We start from the raw sequence: 12,577 nt of genomic DNA, 5'->3' as shown, positions 1-12,577 counted from the left end.
CACCACCTCCCGAGGATGCCTGTTCCACTGAGGAAACTCACAAACACCTCCCCCTAAATTCACAGGATCTTCATCGCTGTCAGACGGCCATCCAGCCTCTGTTTAAAAACCTCCAAGGAAGGAGAGCCCACCACCTCCCGAGGAAGCCTGTTCCACTGAGGAACCGCTCTAACGGTCAGGAAGTTCTTCCTAATGTTGAGCCGGAAACTCTATTGATTTAATTTCAACCCACTGGTTCTGGTCCTACCTTCCGGGGCCACAGAAAACAACTCCCTACCATCCTCTTGATGACAGCCCTTCAAGTACTTGAAGATGGTGATCCTATCACCTCTCAGCCGCCTCCTCTCCAGGCTAAACATGCCCAGCTCCTTCAACCTTTCCTCCTAGGGCTTGGTCTCCAGACCCCTCACCATCTTCGTCGCCTTCCTCTGGACCCATTCCAGCTTGTCTATATCCTTCTTAAAATACTTTAATAGATGAATACTATTGTTACAATATATTGCAGAATAATAAAAATTGCTTATACACACACACAAAAAATGTGGTGCCCAAAGCTGAACACAATACTCCAGGTGAGGTCTTACCAGAGCAGAGTAAGGCATCTCCAACTAACAATGGTCCAGGCAAATAGGTGTGAAAAACCTCCGTTTGAGACCCTGGAGAGCCGCTGCCAGTCTGAGTAGACAATACTGACTTTGATGGACCAAGGGTCTGATTCAGTATAAGGCAGCTTCATATGTTCATATGTTTTGGGGAGGGACGGTGGCTCAGTGGTAGAGCATCTGCTTGGGAAGCAGAAGGTCCCAGGTTCAATCCCCGGCATCTCCAAAAAGGGTCCAGGCAAATAGGTGTGAAAAGCCTCAGCTTGAGACCCTGGAGAGCCGCTGCCAGTCTGAGTAGACAATACTGACTTTGATGGACCAAGGGTCTGATTCAGTATAAGGCAGCTTCATATGTTCATATGTTTTGGGGAGGGACGGTGGCTCAGTGGTAGAGCATCTGCTTGGGAAGCAGAAGGTCCCAGGTTCAATCCCCGGCATCTCCAAAAAGGGTCCAGGCAAATAGGTGTGAAAAGCCTCAGCTTGAGACCCCGGAGAGCCGCTGCCAGTCTGAGAAGACAATACTGACTTTGATGGACCAAAGGTCTGATTCAGTATAAGGCAGTTTCATATGTTCATATGTTTTGGGGAGGGACGGTGGCTCAGTGGTAGAGCATCTGCTTGGGAAGCAGAAGGTCCCAGGTTCAATCCCCGGCATCTCCAAAAAGGGTCCAGGCAAATAGGTGTGAAAAGCCTCAGCTTGAGACCCCGGAGAGCCGCTGCCAGTCTGAGTAGACAATACTGACTTTGATGGACCAAGGGTCTGATTCAGTATAAGGCAGCTTCATATGTTCATATGTTTTGGGGAGGGACGGTGGCTCAGTGGTAGAGCATCTGCTTGGGAAGCAGAAGGTCCCAGGTTCAATCCCCGGCATCTCCAAAAAGGGTCCAGGCAAAACGGTGTGAAAAACCTCCGCTTGAGACCCTGGAGAGCTGCTGCCAGTCTGAGAAGACAATACTGACTTTGATGGACCAAAGGTCTGGTTCAGTATAAAGCAGCTTCATAAATTCATCCCTTGACTCCTACTTTGTCCTACTGCTTCAGTTCAGCCCAGCGCGACTGCCCACCCGGATGTCCCTACACTCCCCCCACCCCATAAACCTCCCGCCCCAAAGCTGGCAACTCCAGTCAATAAGAGCTACGCTGAGAAACGACGGCAAACTTTCCCCTTGCAGATGCGTGTAAGTGTGCGCGCGCACACAGAGAGCTGCAGAGAAGCCAAAGAGCTCAACGGGGGCAGCGCTGCAGAGAGACGCGAGAACTGCAGCCTTCCCCCCCGGTTGCAAACGGTAACCCCAAGTGACAGCTGCGCAAAACGTCCTCTACCTCACGCTCGCCCCTCGGGGAAGCGCCGGCCGCAACTACCAATCAACGCGTGTTACGTCTTACCATTTCCGCTTCCTGGCGCGAAGTGCCTGCTGTGGGCCAATCGGATCTTTTTCCTGACGCGCCCCCGTCCCTTCCTCCTCATCTGATTGGCCGCCTGTTTCTCTTCCCTCCCCCCCCCTTCCTCCCGCAGGGTCGCGTGGACTCGGGCCGGATTGCGGAGCCGCCTGCCTCTGGGGCCCGGTGAGCGGGAGGGAAGAACGGCCGCATGCCCTTGGCGGGGGCCTCGGGGTGTTGTGGTGCGAGGGAGGAAGCTGGAGGGCTCCCGCGCCGTTGCCATAGTGACATAGATTCCTTGAGCCTGGGGTTGACCTCCTGATTGGAAGGGAGGGGGCGGGGGGCGGGGCGTCGGTGCCTTTTTGGCTCTGCTCTCAGGTCTTCAGTGGTTTGCAAAGTCTCTCTCTCGGCTTAGCTTCGCGAACGAAGATTTAAGAAGGGTGCAGTAGTCCATGTCTGTTGCAGGCTCGCTGGTGGCTGACAAGACGAATGTGGGACAGGCAGATCCGGCCACAGTGGCTGCAGGGAAAAGTCTGACTTGGGGTTGGTGCTGTAGCAGTGCGATTCTTCCTCGATCTCCTTTTGTCCTCAAGACCAGCTATGCGTGCGTTCTCAAAGGAAGAGACAGCCTGGTGGATGGTGTGCCTCCATGCTTTGCGATCTGAGGCTAGGTCAGACCACTGGTGATGGTTGATGCGACAGGTGCCAAGGGATTTCTTCAAGGAGTCCTTGTACCTCTTCTTTGGTGCCCCTCTATTTCGATGGCCGGTGGAAAGTTCGCCATACAGGGCAATCTTGGGAAGGCGGTGGTTTCCCATCCTAGAAATATGCCCTGCCCAGCGCAGCTGCGTCTTCAACAGCAGTGCTTCGATGCTTGTAACCTCCGCCCTCTTGAGGACTTCAGTGTTGGTCACAAAGTCACTCCAGTGGATGTTGAGGATGGTGCGAAGGCAGCCCTGATGAAAGCGCTCAAGGAGTCGCAGGTGTAACGTGTAAAAAAAGAGGCGAAATTCCTGCCCCGAGGAGTTTGCGAGTTCAAATTCTGCACAAGTAGGGCTGCCAGTTGACGCTTTGGGACGGGAGAGGTCCTCTTCAGTGCCCCAAAGGCCAGCTTCCAAAGCTGCCGTTTTCTTAAGGGGAATTGTAGCCTGGGCAGCCGTTGTGATGGCGGGAGGGTGGCAACCCTAAGCGAGGGGAGTGTGCAGCGCGGTTGCATGCCCGGAGGGTTGGGAGGAAGGCAGTTCGTGGGTGGTATGCCTGGTTCTTTCCTCCCTCATTTTATCCTTACACTAGCCCTGCAAGGTAGGTTTTGGTGTGAGAGAGCAAGACTGGCTCTGCAAGCTTTGGGGCTGCATAGGGATTTGAACTCGGGTTCTAGACAAGGGGTGGCCAAACTTGCTTAACATAAGAGCCACGTAGGATAAACGCCAGATGTTTGAGAGCCACAAGACATGAACGTCAGGTGCTTGAGAGCCGGAAGGAAGGAAAATAGTTGAAGGGCAGGGAAGCGGGAAGAAGAAAGCAACTTTAACTTTAAATGCATTCTCCAAGCTACCAGCTGGCTTGGCTTGGAGAAAGTGATTTAAAGAGAGCAAATGGGATGGTGGAGGCTTGGAGAACCAAACACTATGCGTGAAAGAGCCACATGTGGTTCCCGAGCCTCAGTTTGGCCACCTTTGTTCTAGACTGACACTCTCAACCCTAATCTGCAGTTGCATTCTAAGCATATTTTAAATCAGAAGTAATCCTTCCTTGGTACCAGTGATGCTTAACCCCTGAGAGAGCACATCCACAGATTATCACAGATACTTATGCAGGAGAAGCCAGCCTAGGTGTGCTAAGGGCTGTAGTTAGATCCAGGTGCGCAGCTATGTTGGTCGAAGCAGTAGAACAAAACAGAAGTCCAGTAGCGCCTTTACAACCAACAAACTTTTATTCCGAATGTAAGCTTTCATGTGCTTGCACACTTCTTCAGACCAGAACTGTAAGGACTGTACTGTGGCCCCCACAGCAGATCTCAGCCTGTCTTTACTCGGAAGTAAACTGTTTCTCCTGCGTGTTAACTGATTTGCTCAGGATTGCAACCTTACAAGCACGATCCTATCAGTGTTTACTTTGAGAGGGTTCGTTGGCTCACAAAAGACGACAGGTTTGCAGCTCTAATGGCACTGTTTCTTGGGGGAGAGGGATGTGGAGCTCGTTCTCGATTTGGGAGGAGTTGGCGGGGTGGTGAATAAGAGCCTCAAGTCTCTGGACCAGATGTCTGCTCGGAAGAGCAGGTGAGGAGAGCTGAGGCAGCAGATCCAAACCCACTTCCCTCCCATTCACCAAATAACATGGGGCTCAATCTACCCAGAAGCAAGCTTCTTGGAACTGCATGGCAACTGTGACCTACCATGCTGTTGCTTAGCTCCCATTTGTCTCAATGGAAGTGGTTCTGGAGAGCTTCCCAGTGCCTTGTGGGCTATATTTCTCTCCCCTTCCTGATGCCCTTAATAATACTCAGCACCTGCTTTTTGGGACAGAGTCATAAGAACATAAGATAAGCCGTGTGGGATCAGGCCAACGGCCCATCCAGTCCAACACTCTGTGTCACACAGTGGCAAAAAATTTTATATATACACACACAGTGTGGCTAATAGCCACTGATGGACCTCTGCTCCACATTTTTATCTAAACCCCTCTTGAAGGTGGCTATGCTTGTGGCCGCCACCACCTCCTGTGGCGGTGAATTCCAAATGTTAATCACCCTCTGGGTGAAGACGTACTTCCTTTTATCCATTTTAACCTGTCTCCTCAGCAATTTCATCGAATGCCCACGAGTTCTTGTATTGTGAGAAAGGGAGAAAAGTACTTCTTTCTCTACTTTCTCCATCCCATGCATTATCTTGTAAACCTCTATCATGTCACCCCGCAGTCGACGTTTCTCCAAGCTAAAGAGTCCCAAGCGTTTCAACCTTTCTTCTTAGGGAAAGTGTTCCAGCCCTTTAATCATTCTAGTTGCCCTTTTCTGGACTTTCTCCAATGCTATAATATCCTTTTTGAGGTGCGGCGACCAGAACTGCACACAGTACTCCAAATGAGACCGCACCATCGATTTATACAGGGGCATTATGATACTGGCTGATTTGTTTTCAATTCCCTTCCTAATAATTCCCAGCATGGCGTTGGCCTTTTTTATTGTCATGCTCCAGAAAGAGAATGGAGAACTGAAGAGATGGACTTTTGAGATGAGGGATGACTCGGCTCATTACTTGGGTTAGTTACGGTTCCGGGAGATCTGGGTGAAGAAGCACTGGCCCTTCGGGTGAGGGTGAGAAGAATTGTTTGGGATACTCATTCCATTTTTTTTTTAATCTTCAGATGTGGTAGAGCTGGATTCCGGAAGGTGGCGGAAGGGTCTGGCAGGAGCATGGCCAGCAGCCCAAGTGGCGCTGCCCAGAAGCGAGGGCCGGTGGCTGCAGCTGCTCCATGCAAGATGCCCCGGAGTGTGGTGGCCTGGCAGAGCAAGGCTGAATGGGACCAAGTGATGGTGGGGCTGTATTGTGGGGACTGCCAGATGCAGAGGGATGCGCTGGACCGCGTGTCTGCGTGGAAGAGCAGGTAAGGAGTTGCGGGGGAGGGAGCTGGGAGCGTTAGAGGAGCAGGGCGACAGGGCAGTGCTGGTGGAGAGAAGGGGAGTCGGTCCCCGCCCTGTGCTTCCTTGGAGCAAAGAGAGGGGGGCCGTTGGGATTGCTGGAGTCCATTGCTCTATCAGGTGACCTTTTGGGAGCTTTCTTCAGAAAATCAACAGAGTTCTTTGTCGCATTGCCTCTCTGATTGGAGCTGGGCTTGGGAGCAATGGAAGGTGGTTGGTCACTTTTATTTGAAGATCCAAGTTTTCAGTTGTTTTCTTTCTCTTTTACGATTAGATCCTTACGGTTTGCATTGGTGGGCTGATCTGACATTCAAGCTTTCTTTTTCAGTGCTATTCCCTTTGTTCCTCCCATCTCTTGGCCCATGGGCTATGAGGCTGTCCTTAGACTGGAGGCGTGAGACCATCAGTTGGCTCTTGGCAGGGCTTGTAGAATATGCCCTGTGCTGGTTTTTTTTTTTTGGAGTATAAAATTGTGCATGGGGTAGAGAGTGTCGACAAAGATATATTATTTCCCTCCCTCTCCCAAAAGACTAGAACTCGAAGGGCATCCAGTGAAGTTCATGGGCGGTAGATTGAGGATGAACAAAAGGAAATACTACTGTTATACAGAGAGTGATTAAAATGTGGAATTTGCTGCCACAGGATGTAGTGATGGCCACAGCCACAGACAGTTTTAAAAGGGGATTAGATAGATTCGCGGAGGATATGTCTATCAGTGGCTACTAGCCAGAGTGATTAAAGGGAACCTCCATGTTCAGAGGCAATCAGGAAGCCAGGAGGTTCAGAGTCAGGAAGCAACATCAGGGGAAGGCCTCGGCCTCTTATGCCCTGTGGTTGGCCCTCCAGAGGAACTGGTTGGCCACTGTGTGAGACAGGATGCTGGACTAGATGGACCACTGGTCTGATCCAACAGGGCTGCTCTTACGTTCTTATGAAAGCATCAGCCTCTGTGCCCTATTGACCTCCAGAGGAACTGGTTGGCCACTGTGTGAGATGGGATGCTGGACTAGGTGGACCACTGGTCTGATCCAGCAGAGCTCTTCTGATGTTCTTATGAAGGCCTCAGCCTCTATGCCCTGTGGTTGGCCCTCCAGAGGAACTGGTTGGCCACTGTGTGAGACAGGATGCTGGGCTAGGAGGACCACAGGTCTGATCCAGTTGGTCTCTTCTGATATTCTTATGCCGTCTTTACACTAATAACCCATGCTGCGGCTTCTATTTTTGTGTTTTGGCAGCTTCTTATTGTTATTCTTCCCGGAGGGAATATGGGGCAGGGGCAGTAGTGGTGCAGATCCACACCCTCAAGTGATGTGTCCTCTGCTACAGCAACTCATGATAGCCGGATGTCTGATGCACCAGATTATCCAAGTTCTCTCAGGTCCCGGGGGGGGGGGGGGGGGGCACAGTTGGAGCATCTGCGGCTAAAGTGATGTCTTGTCTGCTTGCCTTCTAAAAGTGCAGGAATGGCTCTGACTTGTACAGTTTTGTGTCTGGATGGAGGCATTCATCGACCTTCTTCATGTTTGTTTTAAACTCACTGACTGTCCTCCCTTTTAAGAAGCTAGGTTCTAAAGGGGACCCGGCTTCTGATGAGAACAGTTTTATTCATGAACAGAATGGAATCCTGCGGGTCTCCCTTACAGGGAAAGATTGGATAAGCTGTCTTTCTTGGGAATGAGGGTTTCAAAATTTTCAAGCATGTGGTGCGATATAATGCGGCGGGGGGGGGATGGCTCAGGGGAAAGGGGAAAAGCCTCTGCTTTGCATGCAGAAGTTCCCAGGTTTTATCCCGAGTAGGCTGACCGGTAGGTGATGTGCAGGATCTCTACCTGAGACTTTGGAGAGCCCAGGCCAACCTGAGTAGGCAAGACTGACCTCGACGGACCAAGAGTAGAAAGTGGCTTCTCATTTCTCATTGACTTCCTTGACAGATACAGTCAGGTGAATTGAGCTCTGAAATCTCCTTGGTGGTTTGTCACAGGCACACACGTATCTCATTCTGTCCATCTGTCATCTGCCGTCTAAGTAACGGTTTTGTGCTGCAGGTTCTTGGCCTCTGAACAATAGTTTTCAAGCACCCTTTGAGGCCCCCTTTGCCCATCTTCTAAGAAACCCTCCCTCCACCCCCAAACATCTACCAGGAAACTCAGCAAAGATTTCTGGGGCCTGTCCCAGGGCACTGTCCTCACTGCCAGGCCTGTTGGCCTATCCATCTCCCTGAATAAACTGAGAGCACGTCCCAGAATGAACTCCACAGTCCCATGTCTCTGTGAGGAAGGCCACCGTGATGAAGGCTTTGGTGGGCACCGTGGATGCTTGCTGCTCGTTGCTGGTCTTCTCCTTAAGGAGCGTCACACAGTGCTCTTGAAGGTCCATGTAACTTTGTGCCTTTTAAGCATTTATTAGACACCTTTCTCCTTTGCAGAACGCAAAGCGGCTTATAATATAAACAAAACATTTAAAACATTGTCAAAAACAGCAATGATAAAACTCATAATAAGCCAAAATTTAAAAACTCCTGGACTGCCAGTAATAAAAGCTCTCTTGAGAGGATGTTCCATAATTGTGGGGCTGTCACCGAAAAGGCCCTCTCTTGTCTGCTCACCAGACAAGCTTCTCCGATTGGTGGGACAGTCAGGAGGACCTCACCCTGGGCAGGGACCCATGAGGGAAGACGGTCCTTCAGAGACCCCACGTAGGGCTTTAACCATACGCCTTTGATCCTGGCAGGGAGATTGTCTTCCTTGACCTTGTTGTGTTGGATTCCTTGCAATTCTAGGTATGGACACAGAATGCCTTTAGCGGTGGAATGCACTGCGGATCTAATCCGTTGTAAAATCCTGGAGGCCTCCGGTAGTCTGAAATCCCACGAACTGGTCCTCATGTACGGCCTGGCTCTTGTGAGGTGAGTGTTGTAGGAGGCCAAGCCAGCACCCTGGCTGCTCCCACGCAGCATCCTCCGAAAACCAAAAAGTCCTAGAATCTCTTGCAAATTCAGCGCGAACGTAGCCCTAGATCTTCTCTGCTCAGTCTCTGTTTATGCGGCGCCAAGGCTGTTTGGACTCTGATCGTGGAAAGGGATGCCAAGCCACAGCCGACTTACGGAGACCCCCACGGGGTTTTCAAGGCAAGTGAGATGCACAGAGGGGGTTTGCCCTGGCCTGCCTCTACGTGGCAACCCTGGGCTTCCTCAATGGTGTCCCATCCAAGTCCTAACCAGGGCCGACCCTTAGCTTCCAAGATTGGAGATGAGGCTAGCCTTAGGGGAGGGACGGTGGCTCATAGGGGAGGGACGGTGGCTCAGGGGAGGGACGGTGGCTCAGTGGTAGAGCATCTCCTTAGGAAGCAGAAGGTCCCAGGTTCAATCCCTGGCATCTCCAAAAAAGGGTCCAGGCAAAGAGGCGTGAAAAACCTCAGCTTGAGACCCTGGAGAGCCGCTGCCAGTCTGAGAAGACAATACTGACTTTGATGGACCAAAGGTCTGATTCAGTATAAGGCAGCTTCAGATGTTCGTCATATGTTCATATGCCTGGGCCCTCCTGCTCAGGGTGCGAAAACATTTTGGAATCTTGGGCACCTGGGATTTTTTGCCAGGACAGACTCGGCTTTGCCCCCTCTAGATTTCCATCCCCCTTTGAGATTCGTCTCCCGATATTCTCGAGCCGCTCTCCGTGCGCTTCCCTTCCTGTGGCTTTTTATCAGCATACGTCTCCAACCTACTTGTAGGTGTCCTAGGAATCACAGTAGTTAAACTTTGCTTCTGTCCATAACGTCTTGTGAAATCTGAAGCGGAGCGTGCGTGATGGTCACCTTTCTGTTGAATTATGCGCAGGTTTGTGAATCTCATCACAGAACGGAAGCAGAAAGTGTTTGCCGTACCTCTGAGACAGCTGGCTAAGGAGGTAAGGAGAGCTCTGACATCTACAAAATCCCATCCTTTGCAGGGCCACAGAAAGCATCTACCGTAGTTGGCTCACAGGTAATATTTTTACCTTAGGAGCCGCCTTGAGAAGGGCTCTAGCAAGGCGCCAGGTGTCTGTTTTTTAAATCTATAATAAATAAATTGAAGATATTGGATTTATATCCCGCCCTCCACTCTGAAGAGTCTCAGAGCGGCTCACAATCTCCTTTACCTTCCTCACCCGCAACAGACACCCTGTGAGGTGGGTGGGGCTAAGAGGACTCTCACAGCAGCTGCCCTTTCAAGGACAACCTCTGCCAGAGCTATGGCTGACCCAAGGCCATTCCAGCAGGTGCAAGTGGAGGAGTGGGGAATCAAACCCGGTTCTCCCAGATAAGAGTCTGCACACTTAACCACTACACCAAACTGGCTCTCCTGTGTTTGGAGCTCCTGTGTTTGGAGCTATTCGGGGGGTGTGGTGGGTGTTTCCCTTCTGTGACCTTCATTTCTGTTTGGTTCTTCTCAAAAGTTCAACATCCCGATTTGGATTGTGGACCTTCGTCACGATTTGACCCATGGAATCCTTCCCCAACTGAGCGCTTGTCAAAAAGGTAAGTTTGGTTGACGTCTTTCAAAAAGAATTCTTTCTCTTGCGGCAGTGCTTTCTGTGGATTGAGAAATTGTCTTAAATGTGCTGCAGCATGCAGTTTTTCAAGAGTCCCACTGGGTGGTGCTGTGGCATCAGGAACAGCTGAATCCCTTTCCTGAAAAAGAACGCAGGAGGAGAGCCCCGATTCTCTGCAAACTGCAGCTGGGTGCCTGGAGCATTTGGAGTGGAAGTGGCCTGCATGGCCATTTGAAGGGGGCAGGAGGGGCAGGCCTGGTGGGTGGGCGGGAATCACTCCTGTAGCCACCCGGCAAGGAGATGGCCAGTTCCCAGGAGGTGTCGCTGGAGGGAGCAACCTCCCCCCTAACCCAGATCTCCCAGAGTCTGTTCTCTTAAGGGACTGAGCAAGCCACCTTCCTCATTTCCTTCTCTCTTTCTTTTTGGAGGAGAGTTTTTCTGCCTTTAACAGATGGCCCCAGCTTTCTGTGGCTCCTATAATATGCTTAGTTCTTTGAGAAGTTAGGGTTTTTGGGCGAGGGGCTTTTATATTTTCTTTCCCTTGCGGTACAAGGCATTGTACAATAACAAATGTGTCTTCATTTGAAATCAACAATAAAATAGCAAAACTCCGCCAAAGCGGGCATTGCAGGATCTCTTGAAGATCTCCAATGAGTGTCGTCCCCCCCCCCCCCCCGCCAAGCCTCTTGTTGGGGGTCAGCTGTTGGGAGTTTGGGATGCCAGTTCTACAGCAGATACACTGGGGGTGGGACTGGGACTTAGTGGTAGAGCATCTGCTTTGCATGCCGAGGTCCCAGGCTCAATCCCCACCCTCTCCAGGTGGTCGGTGATGTGAAAGGCCTCTGCCTGACACCCTAGAGAGATCTGCTGCCAGTTTGAGTAGACAGGTCTGATCTTGACATACGGATGGTCTGATTCAGCATAAGGCAGCTCCATATGTACTGATCCACTCCCGAGCCCAATTCAAGGTGTTGGTTTTGACCTTTCCCTACATAGCTTGGGACCAGGGTGGCTGTAGGACCATCTTCTCTCATATGTTCCAGCCTGGGAATTACGATCACACAGGGGGGGCCCTCCTGACTGACTTGTCAATCAAATAAATTTATCTGGTGGGCACACAAGAAAGAGCCTTTTTGCTGGCAGCCCCGGGATTATGAAACAGCTTTCCCAGGGAGGTGCATCTGTCTCCCTCTCACTTTCGATCTTTAGGAGGCAGTTGAAGATAGTTTTATTTAGGACCGTGTTTGATTAAAGCAGTCCTACGCTGTGATTTCAAATTTCGGTTTTATGTATTTTATGAATGTTGTAAGCTGCCTTGAGCTCCATAAGGAAGAAAGGCGGCTAAGAATTGTTTTAAGTAAGTGGATGAATTGGAAGCAGTTCTAAGACTTGGCTCGGCCCTCTTTCTTTTGGCCAAGAGTGAGCAGGGATCTGTTTAAAACGGTGCTGTCGTTTCCCACCTGCAGGGTGCGATGTTGTCCTGGAATGGCTCCGACATACCTACTGGAGTCGTCAGTTGGGCAATGACGTTGCTGGAGAATGCGAAGAGGAGGATGAAGAGGAGTCGCCCGCAATCGATGCCGAGGCAGACAGCAGCCCGGAGGAGCCTGATAAACTGGAATTACATGACCATCAGAAGCACCAAGAGCTTCAGGGTGAGTGAAAGTCCCTCTTTTACACTCATATATTTTTTTGGCCAATGCCCTTCCTAAAATTAACCGGAGGTCTTGACTTTGTACTCACAGGCCCATCACCCTCCCTTCAGCCTTTTCCCTTGAGCTTCCTCAAGGTGCTCCCCAGCAGATGGGCAGCTCCCCCTGTTGGTGCACTTTCTGGGTGGAGACACCGCCACGCTTTTGTCCTTCTGCAGAAAGTGCCGAACAGGAAGGTCCAACAAGGCATTTTAAAAGACAAAAGAGAAGAGAAGCAGATCTTTTCAGATCTTGGAAGCTAAGGAGGGTCAGCCCTTATTAGCACATCAGTGGGAGACCACCAAGGAAGTCCAGGGTCACTGTGCAGAGGCGGACAATGACCAAACGACCTCCATCCATTTCTTCCTTTACATAAGAACATAAGAGAAGCCATGTTGGATCAGGCCAATGGCCCATCCAGTCCAACACTCTGTGTCACACAGTGGCCAATACACACACACACACACACTGTGGCTAATAGCCACTGATGGACCTCTGCTCCATATTTTTATCTAACCCCCTTTTGAAGGTGGCTATGCTTGTGGCCGCCACCACCTCCTGTGGCAGTGAATTCCACATGTTAATCACCCTTTGGGTGAAGAAGTACTTCCTTTTATCCGTTTTAACCTGTCTGCTCACCAATTTCATCGAATGCCCACGAGTTCTTGTATTGTGAGAAAGGGAGAAAAGTACTTCTTTCTCTACTTTCTCCATCCCTACACAAAAAAAGGTAACCAAAA

General features: G+C 50.7%; 1 protein-coding gene across 1 annotated transcript in view; it reads left to right on the top strand.

The window, feature by feature from the left end:
• The first annotated feature begins 5,349 nt into the window (after positions 1-5,349).
• The window catches only part of LAS1L (LAS1 like ribosome biogenesis factor), a 51,462-nt gene continuing 44,234 nt past the window's right edge, over positions 5,350-12,577 (top strand). Inside the window, 5 exon segments of the mRNA XM_060249984.1 lie at positions 5,350-5,586; positions 8,400-8,525; positions 9,453-9,522; positions 10,051-10,132; positions 11,613-11,801. Of these exon segments, the coding sequence (XP_060105967.1) occupies positions 5,396-5,586; positions 8,400-8,525; positions 9,453-9,522; positions 10,051-10,132; positions 11,613-11,801 (658 nt within the window). The 5' untranslated portion in view covers positions 5,350-5,395.

The sequence above is a fragment of the Heteronotia binoei genome, chromosome 11 (assembly GCF_032191835.1).
Source record: "Heteronotia binoei isolate CCM8104 ecotype False Entrance Well chromosome 11, APGP_CSIRO_Hbin_v1, whole genome shotgun sequence".
In the NCBI taxonomy this organism is placed as follows: domain Eukaryota; kingdom Metazoa; phylum Chordata; class Lepidosauria; order Squamata; family Gekkonidae; genus Heteronotia; species Heteronotia binoei.
This window is presented reverse-complemented; position numbering and strand designations above follow the sequence as displayed.